This window comes from Argopecten irradians, chromosome 13 (assembly GCF_041381155.1).
Source record: "Argopecten irradians isolate NY chromosome 13, Ai_NY, whole genome shotgun sequence".
Taxonomy (NCBI): Eukaryota; Metazoa; Mollusca; class Bivalvia; order Pectinida; family Pectinidae; genus Argopecten; species Argopecten irradians.
Window position 1 is genome coordinate 976741 of NC_091146.1, and position 13651 is coordinate 990391.

The 13651-nt window shown below is 37.0% G+C and overlaps 1 protein-coding gene across 1 annotated transcript in view; it reads left to right on the forward strand.

Annotated features, from left to right (window-relative positions):
* Positions 1-2474: 2474 nt before the first annotated feature.
* Positions 2475-13651, forward strand: part of LOC138306574 (leucine-rich repeat-containing protein 74A-like) — a 50617-nt gene continuing 39440 nt past the window's right edge. Inside the window, exons 1-3 of the mRNA XM_069247014.1 lie at positions 2475-2572; positions 7270-7568; positions 10420-10952. Of these exons, the coding sequence (XP_069103115.1) occupies positions 7274-7568; positions 10420-10952 (828 nt within the window). The 5' untranslated portion in view covers positions 2475-2572; positions 7270-7273. The remainder of the gene's footprint in view (positions 2573-7269; positions 7569-10419; positions 10953-13651) is intronic.

The window sequence follows — 13651 nt, forward strand, 5'->3', positions numbered from 1 at the left end:
GTACAGGCAGAACAGCTGTAACATGTCTTTATGATCACGTGACCTGTGTAAGTCATTAAGCTCCAGTATATTGTACAGGCAGAACAGCTGTAACATGTCTTTATGATCACGTGACCTGTGTAAGTCATTAAGCTCCAGTATATTGTACAGGCAGAACAGCTGTAACATGTCTTTATGATCACGTGACCTGTGTAAGTCATTAAGCTCCAGTATATTGTACAGGCAGAACAGCTGTAACATGTCTTTATGATCACGTGACCTGTGTAAGTCATTAAGCTCCAGTATATTGTACAGGCAGAACAGCTGTAACATGTCTTTATGATCACGTGACCTGTGTAAGTCATTAAGCTCCAGTATATTGTACAGGCAGAACAGCTGTAACATGTCTTTATCTGACACTTTAATACTAATATGTGTATTTTATAATATTCATGTTTCTGTATACCACTAACAATTTTAATACTACTTTTTTCTGAAATAAAACGAAAGAAAAGTTTTTTTTTATTTGTTTTATTTGTGGTTATATATAGTATTGATCTCTAGGATTGGGTGGTACAGTACTTCCTTCAGGATACAATCAGGGTGAGATACACCTTACAAGTTACAGGATACAATCAGGGTGAGATACACCTTACAAGTTACAGGATACAATCAGGGTGAGATACACCTTACAAGTTACAGGATACAATCAGGGTGAGATACACCTTACAAGTTACAGGATACAATCAGGGTGAGATACACCTTACAAGTTACAGGATACAATTAGGGTGAGATACACCTTACAAGTTACAGGATACAATCAGGGTGAGATACACCTTACAAGTTACAGGATACAATCAGGGTGAGATACACCTTACAAGTTACAGGATACAATTAGGGTGAGATACACCTTACAAGTTACAGGATACAATCAGGGTGAGATACACCTTACAAGTTACTTTACAATGAGGTGATATAGAGAGGTATATTTACATGTATATAGAGTGACTTATCATGTTTATCAAACTCGAGTTAGTAAATTTTCAAATTTTGAAAAAAAAACTTACGAGAGTAGTATATATACAGTACCAATACGAGGGCTTCAAGATTTATAGAGATGGACCATTAATTAGTCACACCATCCAGTGATTGCGACATGATATTTTGACATGACAATGGACAGATCACCAGCTGTCAATCAAACTGACCAGGTACCGCACATTACCGCGCATAAATGATGTATTTATATAAAAATTTATTTTGTTACGACATTGAATATGAGGTGTGGCTACATACAGTTTAGCGATCATAAATCACCGGAGGGTGGGACTAATCCACAGTAAAGTACAGGCGTACTCCTGTATGCCGTTGAAAATTGAGCATGCCGTTGAAAATTGAGCATGCCGTTGAAAATCATGCCGTTGAAAATTGAGCATGCCGTTGTAAATTAACAGCTTTGACGGTCAATTCTCAACGGCAAGTCTGTTGAAGAATGACCGTTGAAAAATGACCGTGGCAAATTCTAAACAGATAGTTTGTTGAAAAATGACCGTAATATTTTATTATCAGGAGTTAAAGACAATAGGAATCGGGCAACAGGCAACATGCCTATACACGCCTTCTCCCTAAACACTTCACACAAATCAAAAGAGAATGATTAACCCGTGTACCATAGATCATAGAGAAATATCAAACTAAGTATAAGGCCTTGGTCCGATGACTCTTTCCCCATTTCTGCACTTACTTGCTTCATAATATCGTAACAAAAACAATAAAAATGTACGAAAATGAATCTTAGCGTTTGAAAATTATGACCTTGAATTTTGACATTCATTTTTTCCAAAGTTAGATCAATACATCGAGTCGACTTGAGCGAGTCATTGGGTTTGCGTTGTCGAGATCTAGATTGTAGCATTGGGTTACGTATACGTACATGTATAGTCCGCTAAACCTGCCTATATTATTAGGCTTTTTTAATTTATTTTTTTATTTTTTTGCCTAATATATAGTCAGCTCGCGGTACCTCTTAAAAATGTGAAATCGTAGGCCAGATTTGGCCTACGCTACGTCAGCGGCATATTTCTAATATATCGTCCATGCAATGCTGGGAAAACGGCGGCCATTCCAAATGTGTGAAATAGAAGGGTCTCGGAAGTATTTCATTGTACACAGTTGTTTAATTTCATAAATGGGATGTAACATGGGGGCAAAGGATCCTAATATAAAGGTATGTGTACGTTTTCCCGGCATTGCATGGACGATATACTAGAAATATGCCGCTGACGTAGTGTAGGCCAAATCTGGCCTACGATTTCACATTTTTAAGAGGTACCGCGAGCTGACTATATATTAGGCAAAAAAAAAAAAAAAAAAAAAAATAATATAGGCAGATTTAGCGGACTAGTACATGTAATGATAAACGAGTTCCTATGGGGTCACTTTTCCTTACGCCATGAAAAAAACCACGATTAGAAATCTAGAGTTACTTCCCCTGGAAATCACTCTTCACAAACATGACCGATATTCAGAAGTTTGTACCTCTGCTCAAAGTTTAAGAAAATTACAGTTGTGGTCTGATAAAGAAAATAACAAGGTGAGATATAGACAGATTTTCATTGGTAAAGGGTTATTTCATTCATGATGCCACCGTAACGATATATTGTGTCTAAGACGTTTTGAGGTCGTGTTCACTCTCGCTGCTAAGGACGCTGTTACTGTTAACGTACTGGCCTATAATGTGTTCGATGTTATTGTTAGGCATTGAATATGACATTCAATTCTGATTATATACTTGAGCATAGGCACACCTTTATTGGTATATAGCGTATAGATAATACATAGCTACTGCATGAAACACTGTTCAATGTATCACTCTATCGGTTGGTGGCTTCAGTACGTGGGAAGGGAGGTAATCCAATTATGCACTGCCTGTCAAGACGGGTCACACTTAATAACGACAAGAAACGACAAGAAACGACAACAAACAACAACACGTTAAATACAAGGAAAAGTTAGAGTCGTCGATCTGCTGTCGGTAGTAAACCAGACCAGTCGCCGATCCCGTAATATTAAAACAGGTATCAAGTCTTCATTTTTATTCCAATCTTAATGAAATTTTGTACATAGATGCATTATAGTATGACAAAAAATATATCTTCTGTTGTCGTTAGGTTTTCAAAACATTTTCGATGTTACAATGTGTTGTCAGTATACCGTCACGGCAAACCTCTTGTCACTCGATCTATCGTTGACCAGCGGCCGATTTCAGAATATTCAAATCGCTCTAATTCCTTCATTTTTGCTCCAATCTTCGTAAAACTTGGTAGAAATATTCATTTTAATGTACCGAATAACATATCCTGTGTTGTCACTAACTTTTCCTTGTATTTAACGTGTTGTCGTTTGTTGTCGTTTGTTGTCGTTATTAAGTGTGACCGGTCAAGACCAGCTGGTCAGCAGGTTTAATTATCAGGCGACTTGCTGCTTTTTTGCGTCTGACAAAAGTACAAAAATCTCGTTCTTTTCTATACACTTGAAACGCAACTCTGTAAATTTTTATTTAGCAATTATATATAACAGAAATAGAGTGCCTTCGGGTATTTTCGGACGTCTGCTATTTTCGGCCCCCAAATATAAAGATAACTTTTTTACCCAATAACCGATCGTCACTAAAAAAAGATGTTAAGATTTACCGACATATCTCATGTTTATTTTTTCAGACCAATGGCAGTGAATTTAAACTCTTATTTACCACGCACAAAAACAAAATAATTTTTGTACCTGGTCAGATTCAGCAATTATTATGCAATATGCAATATTTGATGAGGTTGTGAACAAAGTTATATATTTATTGTATCAATGAAAATTGCAAAAAGATGGATGTTTTTGGCAATGCTCTATGGAAGGCCTCTGAATGAAAATGGTTCCAGGCGGCAACACTCCAGCTGGGATGAATGGGACAGAATTTTACCTACAATTTTGTTAATTGTCTGAAGTTTTTGGCCTCCTGATAGGTGTTTTCCTGTATTTTTGATAGTAAAACCCTAAATCAGCGACATCACCGACTTTTATTTTCCTCCGATAGAGTTCCGAAAGTTTGGGGAATTTCCAATAACCTCACATGACCTATAACACCTGTTGCAGTCCCCGAAAGGGATATTTTTAAAAATCAATGTCACCAGCTTTGTACAGAAGAATACCACTTACAATGACCAGCAAGCTAACAATACATAATGTACAGTTGTACATGTATATATAACAACTGATTTGCAAAGGTAGGAATAAAATCAAATCAAATTTTATCTCATAGCAGAGATCGATGTTCATGTTCAACTTATTATATTCTCGCTGGTGATATTAATTGACAATGTTAGCTTTTAATTAAATCTGATTTCTTTGCCGATCCTGGGATATTTTACATACAGATTCAATATATTTTGATTATTTAATAATTACTTTAGAGTTTGAATTAATATTTTCTGGACACACTTAAAAAAGAATTTAATAACGAATATTCCGAAGCTGCAGTTAATTAAATATTTCATAACGGGCATTGTAACTTTTAAACATCGATCCAATATATATTGGTATTACGTTTATAAAACCATGCACTCTATAATTAATTGGCACTAATTAACGGTGAAATTGACTTTGATATAAATGTCCGATCAATCTAAAAGGAGACAGAAAATATAAAAAATGTGTTAGTTACAAATAAATATTTTCGTCAGCGTGCCTAAATTATTTGATGAGGTGAGCTTTTCACTAGGAATTACATCAGTGTTGCCCTAGCTACCTGACAGATGAAGTTCACAATATTTCAATGGTGCCATAAAAAAAATATTGAGCATCTCAGACATTGAACGTCCCATACATCTGACAGATTTTGAACTTCCAACTTCCCAGACATCTGACAGACATTGAACAACCTAGACATCTGACAGACATTGAACGTCCTAGACATCTGACAGACATTGAAAGTCCTAGACATCTGACAGACATTGAACGTCCTAGACATCTGACAGACATTGAACGTCCCAGACATCTGACAGACATTGAACGTCCTAGACATCTGACAGACATTGAACGTCCTAGACATCTGACAGACATTGAACATCCTAGACATCTGACAGACATTGAACGTCCTAGACATCTGACAGACATTGAACATCCTAGACATCTGACAGACATTGAACGTCCTAGACATCTGACAGACATTGAACGTCCTAGACATCTGACAGACATTGAAAATCCTAGACATCTGACAGACATTGAACGTCCCAGGCATCTGACAGACATTGAACGTCCTAGACATCTGACAGACATTGAACGTCCTAGACATCTGACAGACATTGAAAGTCCTAGACATCTGACAGACATTGAACATCCTAGACATCTGACAGACATTGAACGTCCCAGACATCTGACAGACATTGAACGTCCTAGACATCTGACAGACATTGAACGTCCTAGACATCTGACAGACATTGAACATCCTAGACATCTGACAGACATTGAACGTCCTAGACATCTGACAGACATTGAACATCCTAGACATCTGACAGACATTGAACGTCCTAGACATCTGACAGACATTGAACGTCCTAGACATCTGACAGACATTGAACGTCCTAGACATCTGACATACATTGAACATCCCAGACATCTGACAGACATTGAAAGTCCTAGACATCTGACAGACATTGAACGTCCTAGACATCTGACAGACATTGAACGTCCTAGACATCTGACAGACATTGAACGTCCTAGACATCTGACAGACATTGAACGTCCTAGACATCTGACAGACATTGAACGTCCTAGACATCTGACAGACATTGAATGTCCTAGACATCTGACAGACATTGAACGTAAGACATCTGACAGACATTGAATGTCCCAGACATCTGACAGACATTGAACATCCCAGACATCTGACAGACATTGAACATCCCAGACATCTGACAGACATTGAACATCCTAGACATCTGACAGACATTGAACGTCCTAGACATCTGACAGACATTGAACGTCCCAGACATCTGACAGACATTGAACGTCCTAGACATCTGACAGACATTGAACGTCCTAGACATCTGACAGACATTGAACGTCCTAGACATCTGACAGACATTGAACGTCCCAGACATCTGACAGACATTGAACGTCCTAGACATCTGACAGACATTAAACGTCCTAGACATCTGACACACATTGAACGTCCTAGACATCTGACAGACATTGAACGTCCTAGACATCTGACAGACATTGAACGTCCTAGACATCTGACAGACATTGAATGTCCTAGACATCTGACAGACATTGAACGTCCTAAACATCTGACAGACATTGAACTTCCTAGACATCTGACAGACATTGAACATCCTAGACATCTGACAGACATTGAATGTCCTAGACATCTGACAGACATTGAACATCCAAGATATCTGACAGACATTGAACGTCCTAGACATCTGACAGACATTGAACGTCCCAGACATCTAACGGACATAATTTGAACATCCTAGACATCTGACAGACATTGAATGTCCTAGACATCTGACAGACATTGAACGTCCTAAACATCTGACAGACATTGAATGTCCTAGACATCTGACAGACATTAAACATCCCAGACATCTGACAGACATTGAACGTCCTAGACATCTGACAGACATTGAACGTAAGACATCTGACAGACATTGAACGTCCCAGACATCTGACAGACATTGAACATCCCAGACATCTGACAGACATTCAACATCCTAGACATCTGACAGACATTGAACGTCCTAGACATCTGACAGACATTGAACATCCCAGACATCTGACAGACATTGAACGTCCCTGACGTAGGGGATTCACACAGTTTGCAAACAAAATTTCTTTCATACCTCAATAAAAAAAAGTAGTGACACCAATGCTAATGATAAACTTCTTGATGACATAAATACCTTTACATTTAAATGTACGATTCCATTTATTTTCCAAGGGATTCTAATCAATAGGCAACGTCAATGACTCTATTGTGACGTCACAATAACATAAGGTTAATTTTCACACCATTCTCAAATTATTTCTTAACAGAGGTATGAATAAATAGAATCCGCCAATCAGAAAGTCGGATTTGGTTTGAAAACAAAGTCAAATTTATTAGAAGTGCATATGAGAAAATTTTTTCATGATACTTTGTTCCTTTGTGCAGCTGAATGAGAAATCATTGAAGTGGTGTGGATGTGATGCCTTTTTATTGTTATATAGACTTTATTATGAATGCCTTTTTGTGTAAAGTGAGATGGGGTCTGGAGGAAGTAAGAAAACAACTCCAAAAAACACTAATCAAAGTGCTGGGGGAGACAAGGGGCAGATAACTCCATCTACACCAAAGGCAGATAACACAATTGGAGAAGAACAGACATCTCAAGCTACTTCATCAAAGGAGGATAACTCTAACCCTACAAAACTTCCTTCTATACAACAAACAGAAAAGGTCCCTCCAAGTTCACCACCAGCCAACACAGCTGGGAGTCGGGCATTGCCGCCCATAAAACAGGAACAGCAATCAAAGGGAGATGACTCATCAAGGGGAGGTAATTATGAACAGAATCATAAACAAAGGGAGGTAATTAAACTCATAAGGGGAAGTAATTATATAAACACTAATCAAAACCTAGGGAGGTAATTAAATACATCAATAGGAGGTAATTAAAAACAAAAATCACAAACCAAGTATATGAAGTTAATTTTTATAAACATTTCATGTATAGTTACAAAGCTAACATTATATCATGTGGGGCAGTTTCCAGGTACTGACCGCTGATCGGTGGTTTTTCTCCGGGTACTCTGGCTTTCCTCCACCAACAAACCTGGCACGTCCTTAAATGTCCCTGGCTGTTAATAGGACGTTAAACTAATTAATCAAACAAAAAAATTATATTAGGAAGAGGTGATTACATGTAAACAGTTATAAACAAGGGAGATAACATTGATATAAACTTAACAAGGGCAATAACACATTGAGATATACTTAACAAGGGAGATAACACATTGAGATAAACTTTAAAAGGTAGATAACACATTGAGATAAACTTAACAAGGGAGATAACACATTGATATAAACTTTAAAAGGTAGATAACACATTGATATATACTTAACAAGGGAGATAACACATTGAGATATACTTAACAAGGGAGATAACACATTGAGATAAACTTCAAAAGGTAGATAACACATTGAGATAAACTTAACAAGGGAGATAACACATTGAGATAAACTTTAAAAGGTAGATAACACATTGACATAAACTTAACAAGGGGGATAACACATTGATATAAACTTTAAAAGGTAGATAACACATTGACATAAACTTAACAAGGGAGATAACACATTGATATATACTTAATAAGGGAGATAACACATTGAGATAAACTTAACAAGGGAGATAACACATTGAGATAAACTTAACAAGGGCAATAACACATTGAGATATACTTAACAAGGGAGATAACACATTGAGATAAACTTTAAAAGGTAGATAACACATTGAGATAAACTTAACAAGGGCAATAACACATTGAGATATACTTAACAAGGGAGATAACACATTGAGATAAACTTTAAAAGGTAGATAACACATTGACATAAACTTAACAAGGGAGATAACACATTGACATAAACTTAACAAGGTAGATAACACATTAAGATAAACTTAACAAGGGGGATAACACATTGATATATACTTAACAAGGGAGATAACACATTGAGATAAACTTAACAAGGGAGATAACACATTGAGATAAACTTAACAAGGGCAATAACACATTGAGATATACTTAACAAGGGAGATAACACATTGAGATAAACTTTAAAAGGTAGATAACACATTGACATAAACTTAACAAGGGAGATAACACATTGACATAAACTTAACAAGGTAGATAACACATTAAGATAAACTTAAGTTAACACATTGATATATACTTAACAAGGGAGATAACACATTGAGATAAACTTAACAAGGGAGATAACACATTGAGATAAACTTAACAAGGGAGATAACACATTGAGATAAACTTAACAAGGGAGATAACACATTGAGATAAACTTAACGGAGATAACACATTGAGATAAACTTAACAAGGGAGATAACACATTGAGATAAACTTAACAAGGGAGATAACACATTGAGATAAACTTAACAAGGGAGATAACACATTGATATATACTTAACAAGGAAGATAACACATTGAGATAAACTTAACAAGGGAGATTACACATTGAGATAAACTTAACAAGGGAGATAACACATTGACATAAACTTAACAAGGGAGATAACACATTGAGATAAACTTAACAAGGGCGATAACACATTGACATAAACTTAACAAGGGCAGATAACACATTGACATAAACTTAAAAGGGAGATAACACATTGAGATAAACTTAACAAGGGGATAACACATTGAGATAAACTTAACAAGGGAGATAACACATTGAGATAAACTTAACAAGGGAGATAACACATTGAGATAAACTTAACAAGGGAGATAACACATTGAGATAAACTTAACAAGGGAGATAACACATTGAGATAAACTTAACAAGGGAGATAACACATTGAGATATATACTTAACAAGGGAGATAACACATTGAGATAAACTTAACAAGGGAGATAACACATTGAGATAAACTTAACAAGGGAGATAACACATTGAGATAAACTTAACAAGGGAGATAACACATTGAGATAAACTTAACAAGGGAGATAACACATTGAGATAAACTTAACAAGGGAGATAACACATTGAGATAAACTTAACAAGGGAGATAACACATTGATATATACTTAACAAGGGAGATAACACATTGAGATAAACTTAACAAGGGAGATAACACATTGAGATAAACTTAACAAGGGAGATAACACATTGAGATAAACTTAACAAGGGAGATAACACATTGAGATAAACTTAACAAGGGAGATAACACATTGAGATAAACTTAACAAGGGAGATAACACATTGAGATAAACTTAACAAGGGAGATAACACATTGCGATAAACTTAACAAGGGAGATAACACATTGAGATAAACTTAACAAGGGAGATAACACATTGAGATAAACTTAACAAGGGAGATAACACATTGAGATAAACTTAACAAGGGAGATAACACATTGAGATAAACTTAACAAGGGAGATAACACATTGAGATAAACTTAACAAGGGAGATAACACATTGAGAAAAACTTAACAAGGGAGCTAACATTAAGATAATGTATGTGTCAACATATTAGGGCAAGACATGTTATTATATGCAGGAACTTCAAACCAGGGGGAGATTCAAAGTCATAAATAACAACTAAAGGAGCTAGATTACACAACAGGTATTCATCAGAGAAAGCGTCTGTATATATCTTGATTTTAATTTCTATCCAAAGGTAAATCTGAAGCTGAAAAGAAAGAACCATCAACTGACAAAACAGAGAACAGTCAAGGGGCAGACAACTTTCAAAGGGTAGACAATTCTCAAGGAACAGACAACTCTCAAGGGACAGACAACTCTAAAGGGTCAGACAACTCTGAAGGAACAGACAACTCTCAAGGGACAGACAACTCTAAAGGGTCAGACAACTCTGAAGGAACAGACAACTCTCACAATGAAAAGGTAGAACAGGTAGAGACAGTAACAGAGTCAAAATCTACAGAACAAATCCAGCCAGAGACCAAAGACAAAACTACACCATCAGAGGAAACTGTTAAACTTCCAGAAATGGAGGATAGAGTTATCCCCCCTGAACCTGAAGATCAGGGGAAGTTTGATGATGCTCTAAGTACTGCGTGTCGTCTTTTTAAACCAGACAGTTTGTTAAAAAATCTAAAAGTACAGAATGTCACCAAGTTACATCTACAGAGGGCGTTACCATCAAACTTCAAACTCCATGACCTCCTCACAAAGTTGACAAATGTACAGGTGAGTTACATTGAGGTAAGAAATGTTGCAGGTTTAATATGTTTATGTATATATTAGTTAACACTCTACTTTGTGTTTGTAAAGTAACAACATGTTGAATCAATAAGGATGAATTCAAAATACATGTAGAAATATACATTTTTTATTAATAGTTAATTCTGACTACGAGGGTTATTTTAGTAAATCGCCTTGTTGTCTGATGTTGACAACATTTAATGCAGTGTAATGCTCACATTTGACCAGGAGCTTGACCAGTCCTATTAAGTGTTTTCTAAGTTTGTCCAGGAGCTTGACCTGTCCTATTAAGTGTTTTCTATGTTTGACCAGGAGCTTGACCTGTCCTATTAAGTGTTTTCTACGTTTGACCAGGAGCTTGACCAGTCCTATTAAGTGTTTTCTAAGTTTGTCCAGGAGCTTGACCTGTCCTATTAAGTGTTTTCTATGTTTGACCAGGAGCTTGACCTGTCCTATTTAGTGTTTTCTATGTTTGACCAGGAGCTTGACCTGTCCTATTAAGTGTTTTCTATGTTTGACCAGGAGCTTGACCTGTCCTATTTAGTGTTTTCTAAGTTTGACCAGGAGCTTGACCTGTCCTATTTAGTGTTTTCTAAGTTTGACCAGGAGCTTGACCTGTCCTATTAAGTGTTTTCTATGTTTGACCAAGAGATTGACCTGTCCTATTAAGTGTTATCTATGTTTGACCAGGAGCTTGACCTGTCCTATTAAGTGTTTTCTATGTTTGACCAGGAGCTTGACCTGTCCTATTAAGTGTTTTCTAAGTTTGACCAGGAGCTTGACCTGTCCTATTAAGTGTTTTCTAAGTTTGTCCAGGAGCTTGACTTGTCCTATTTAGTGTTTTCTATGTTTGACCAGGAGCTTGACCTGTCCTATTAAGTGTTTTCTAAGTTTGACCAGGAGCTTGACCTGTCCTATTAAGTGTTTTCTAAGTTTGACCAGGAGCTTGACCAGTCCTATTAAGTGTTTTCTATGTTTGACCAGGAGCTTGACCAGTCCTATTAAGTGTTTTATATGTTTGACCAGGAGCTTGACCAGTCCTATTATGTGTTTTCTAAGTTTGACCAGGAGCTTGACCAGTTTTATTAAGTGTTATATATATTGACCAGGAGCTTGACCAGTACTATTAAGTGTTATATATATTGCCCAGGAGCTTGACCAGTCCTATTAAGTGTTTTCTAAGTTTGACCAGGAGCTTGACCAGTCCTATTATATGTGTTTTCTATGTTTGACCAGGAGCTTGACCAGTCCTATTATAGTGTTTTCTATGTTTGACCAGGAGCTTGACCAGTCCTATTATAGTGTTTTCTATGTTTGACCAGGAGCTTGACCAGTCCTATTAAGTGTTTTCTAAGTTTGACCAGGAGCTTGACCAGTCCTGTTAAGTGTTTTCTATGTTTGACCAGGAGCTTGACCAGTACTATTAAGTGTTTTCTAAGTTTGACCAGGAGCTTGACCAGTCCTATTAAGTGTTTTCTATGTTTGACCAGGAGCTTGACCAGTCCTATTAAGTGTTTTCTATATGTTTGACCAGGAGCTTGACCAGTCCTATTAAGTGTTTTCTATGTTTGACCAGGAGCTTGACCAGTCCTATTAAGTGTTTTCTATGTTTGACCAGGAGCTTGACCAGTCCTATTAAGTGTTTTCTAAGTTTGACCAGGAGCTTGACCAGTCCTATTATAGTGTTTTCTATGTTTGACCAGGAGCTTGACCAGTCCTATTAAGTGTTTTCTAAGTTTGACCAGGAGCTTGACCAGTCCTATTAAGTGTTTTCTATGTTTGACCAGGAGCTTGACCAGTCCTATTAAGTGTTTTCTATGTTTGACCAGGAGCTTGACCAGTCCTATTAAGTGTTTTCTATGTTTGACCAGGAGCTTGACCAGTCCTGTTAAGTGTTTTCTATGTTTGACCAGGAGCTTGACCAGTCCTATTAAGTGTTTTCTATGTTTGACCAGGAGCTTGACCAGTCCTATTAAGTGTTTTCTATGTTTGACCAGGAGCTTGACCAGTCCTGTTAAGTGTTTTCTATGTTTTAACAGGAGCTTGACCAGTCCTGTTAAGTGTTTTCTATGTTTGACCAGGAGCTTGACCAGTCCTGTTAAGTGTTTTCTATGTTTGACCAGGAGCTTGACCTGTCCTATTAAGTGTTTTCTATGTTTGACCAGGAGCTTGACCAGTCCTATTAAGTGTTTTCTATGTTTGACCAGGAGCTTTGTCCTATTATGTTTTTCGGAGTTTGACCAGGAGCTTGACCTGTCCTATTAAGTGTTTTCTATGTTTGACCAGGAGCTTGACCAGTCCTGTTAAGTGTTTTCTATGTTTGACCAGGAGCTTGACCAGTCCTGTTAAGTGTTTTCTATGTTTTAACAGGAGCTTGACCAGTCCTGTTAAGTGTTTTTCTATGTTTGACCAGGAGCTTGACCAGTCCTATTAAGTGTTTTCTATGTTTTAACAGGTGCTTGACCAGTCCTGTTAAGTGTTTTTCTATGTTTGACCAGGAGCTTGACCAGTCCTGTTAAGTGTTTTCTATGTTTTAACAGGAGCTTGACCAGTCCTGTTAAGTGTTTTCTATGTTTGACCAGGAGCTTGACCAGTCCTATTAAGTGTTTTCTATGTTTGACCAGGAGCTTGACCAGTCCTTTAAGTGTTTTCTATGTTTGACCAGGAGCTTGACCAGTCCTGTT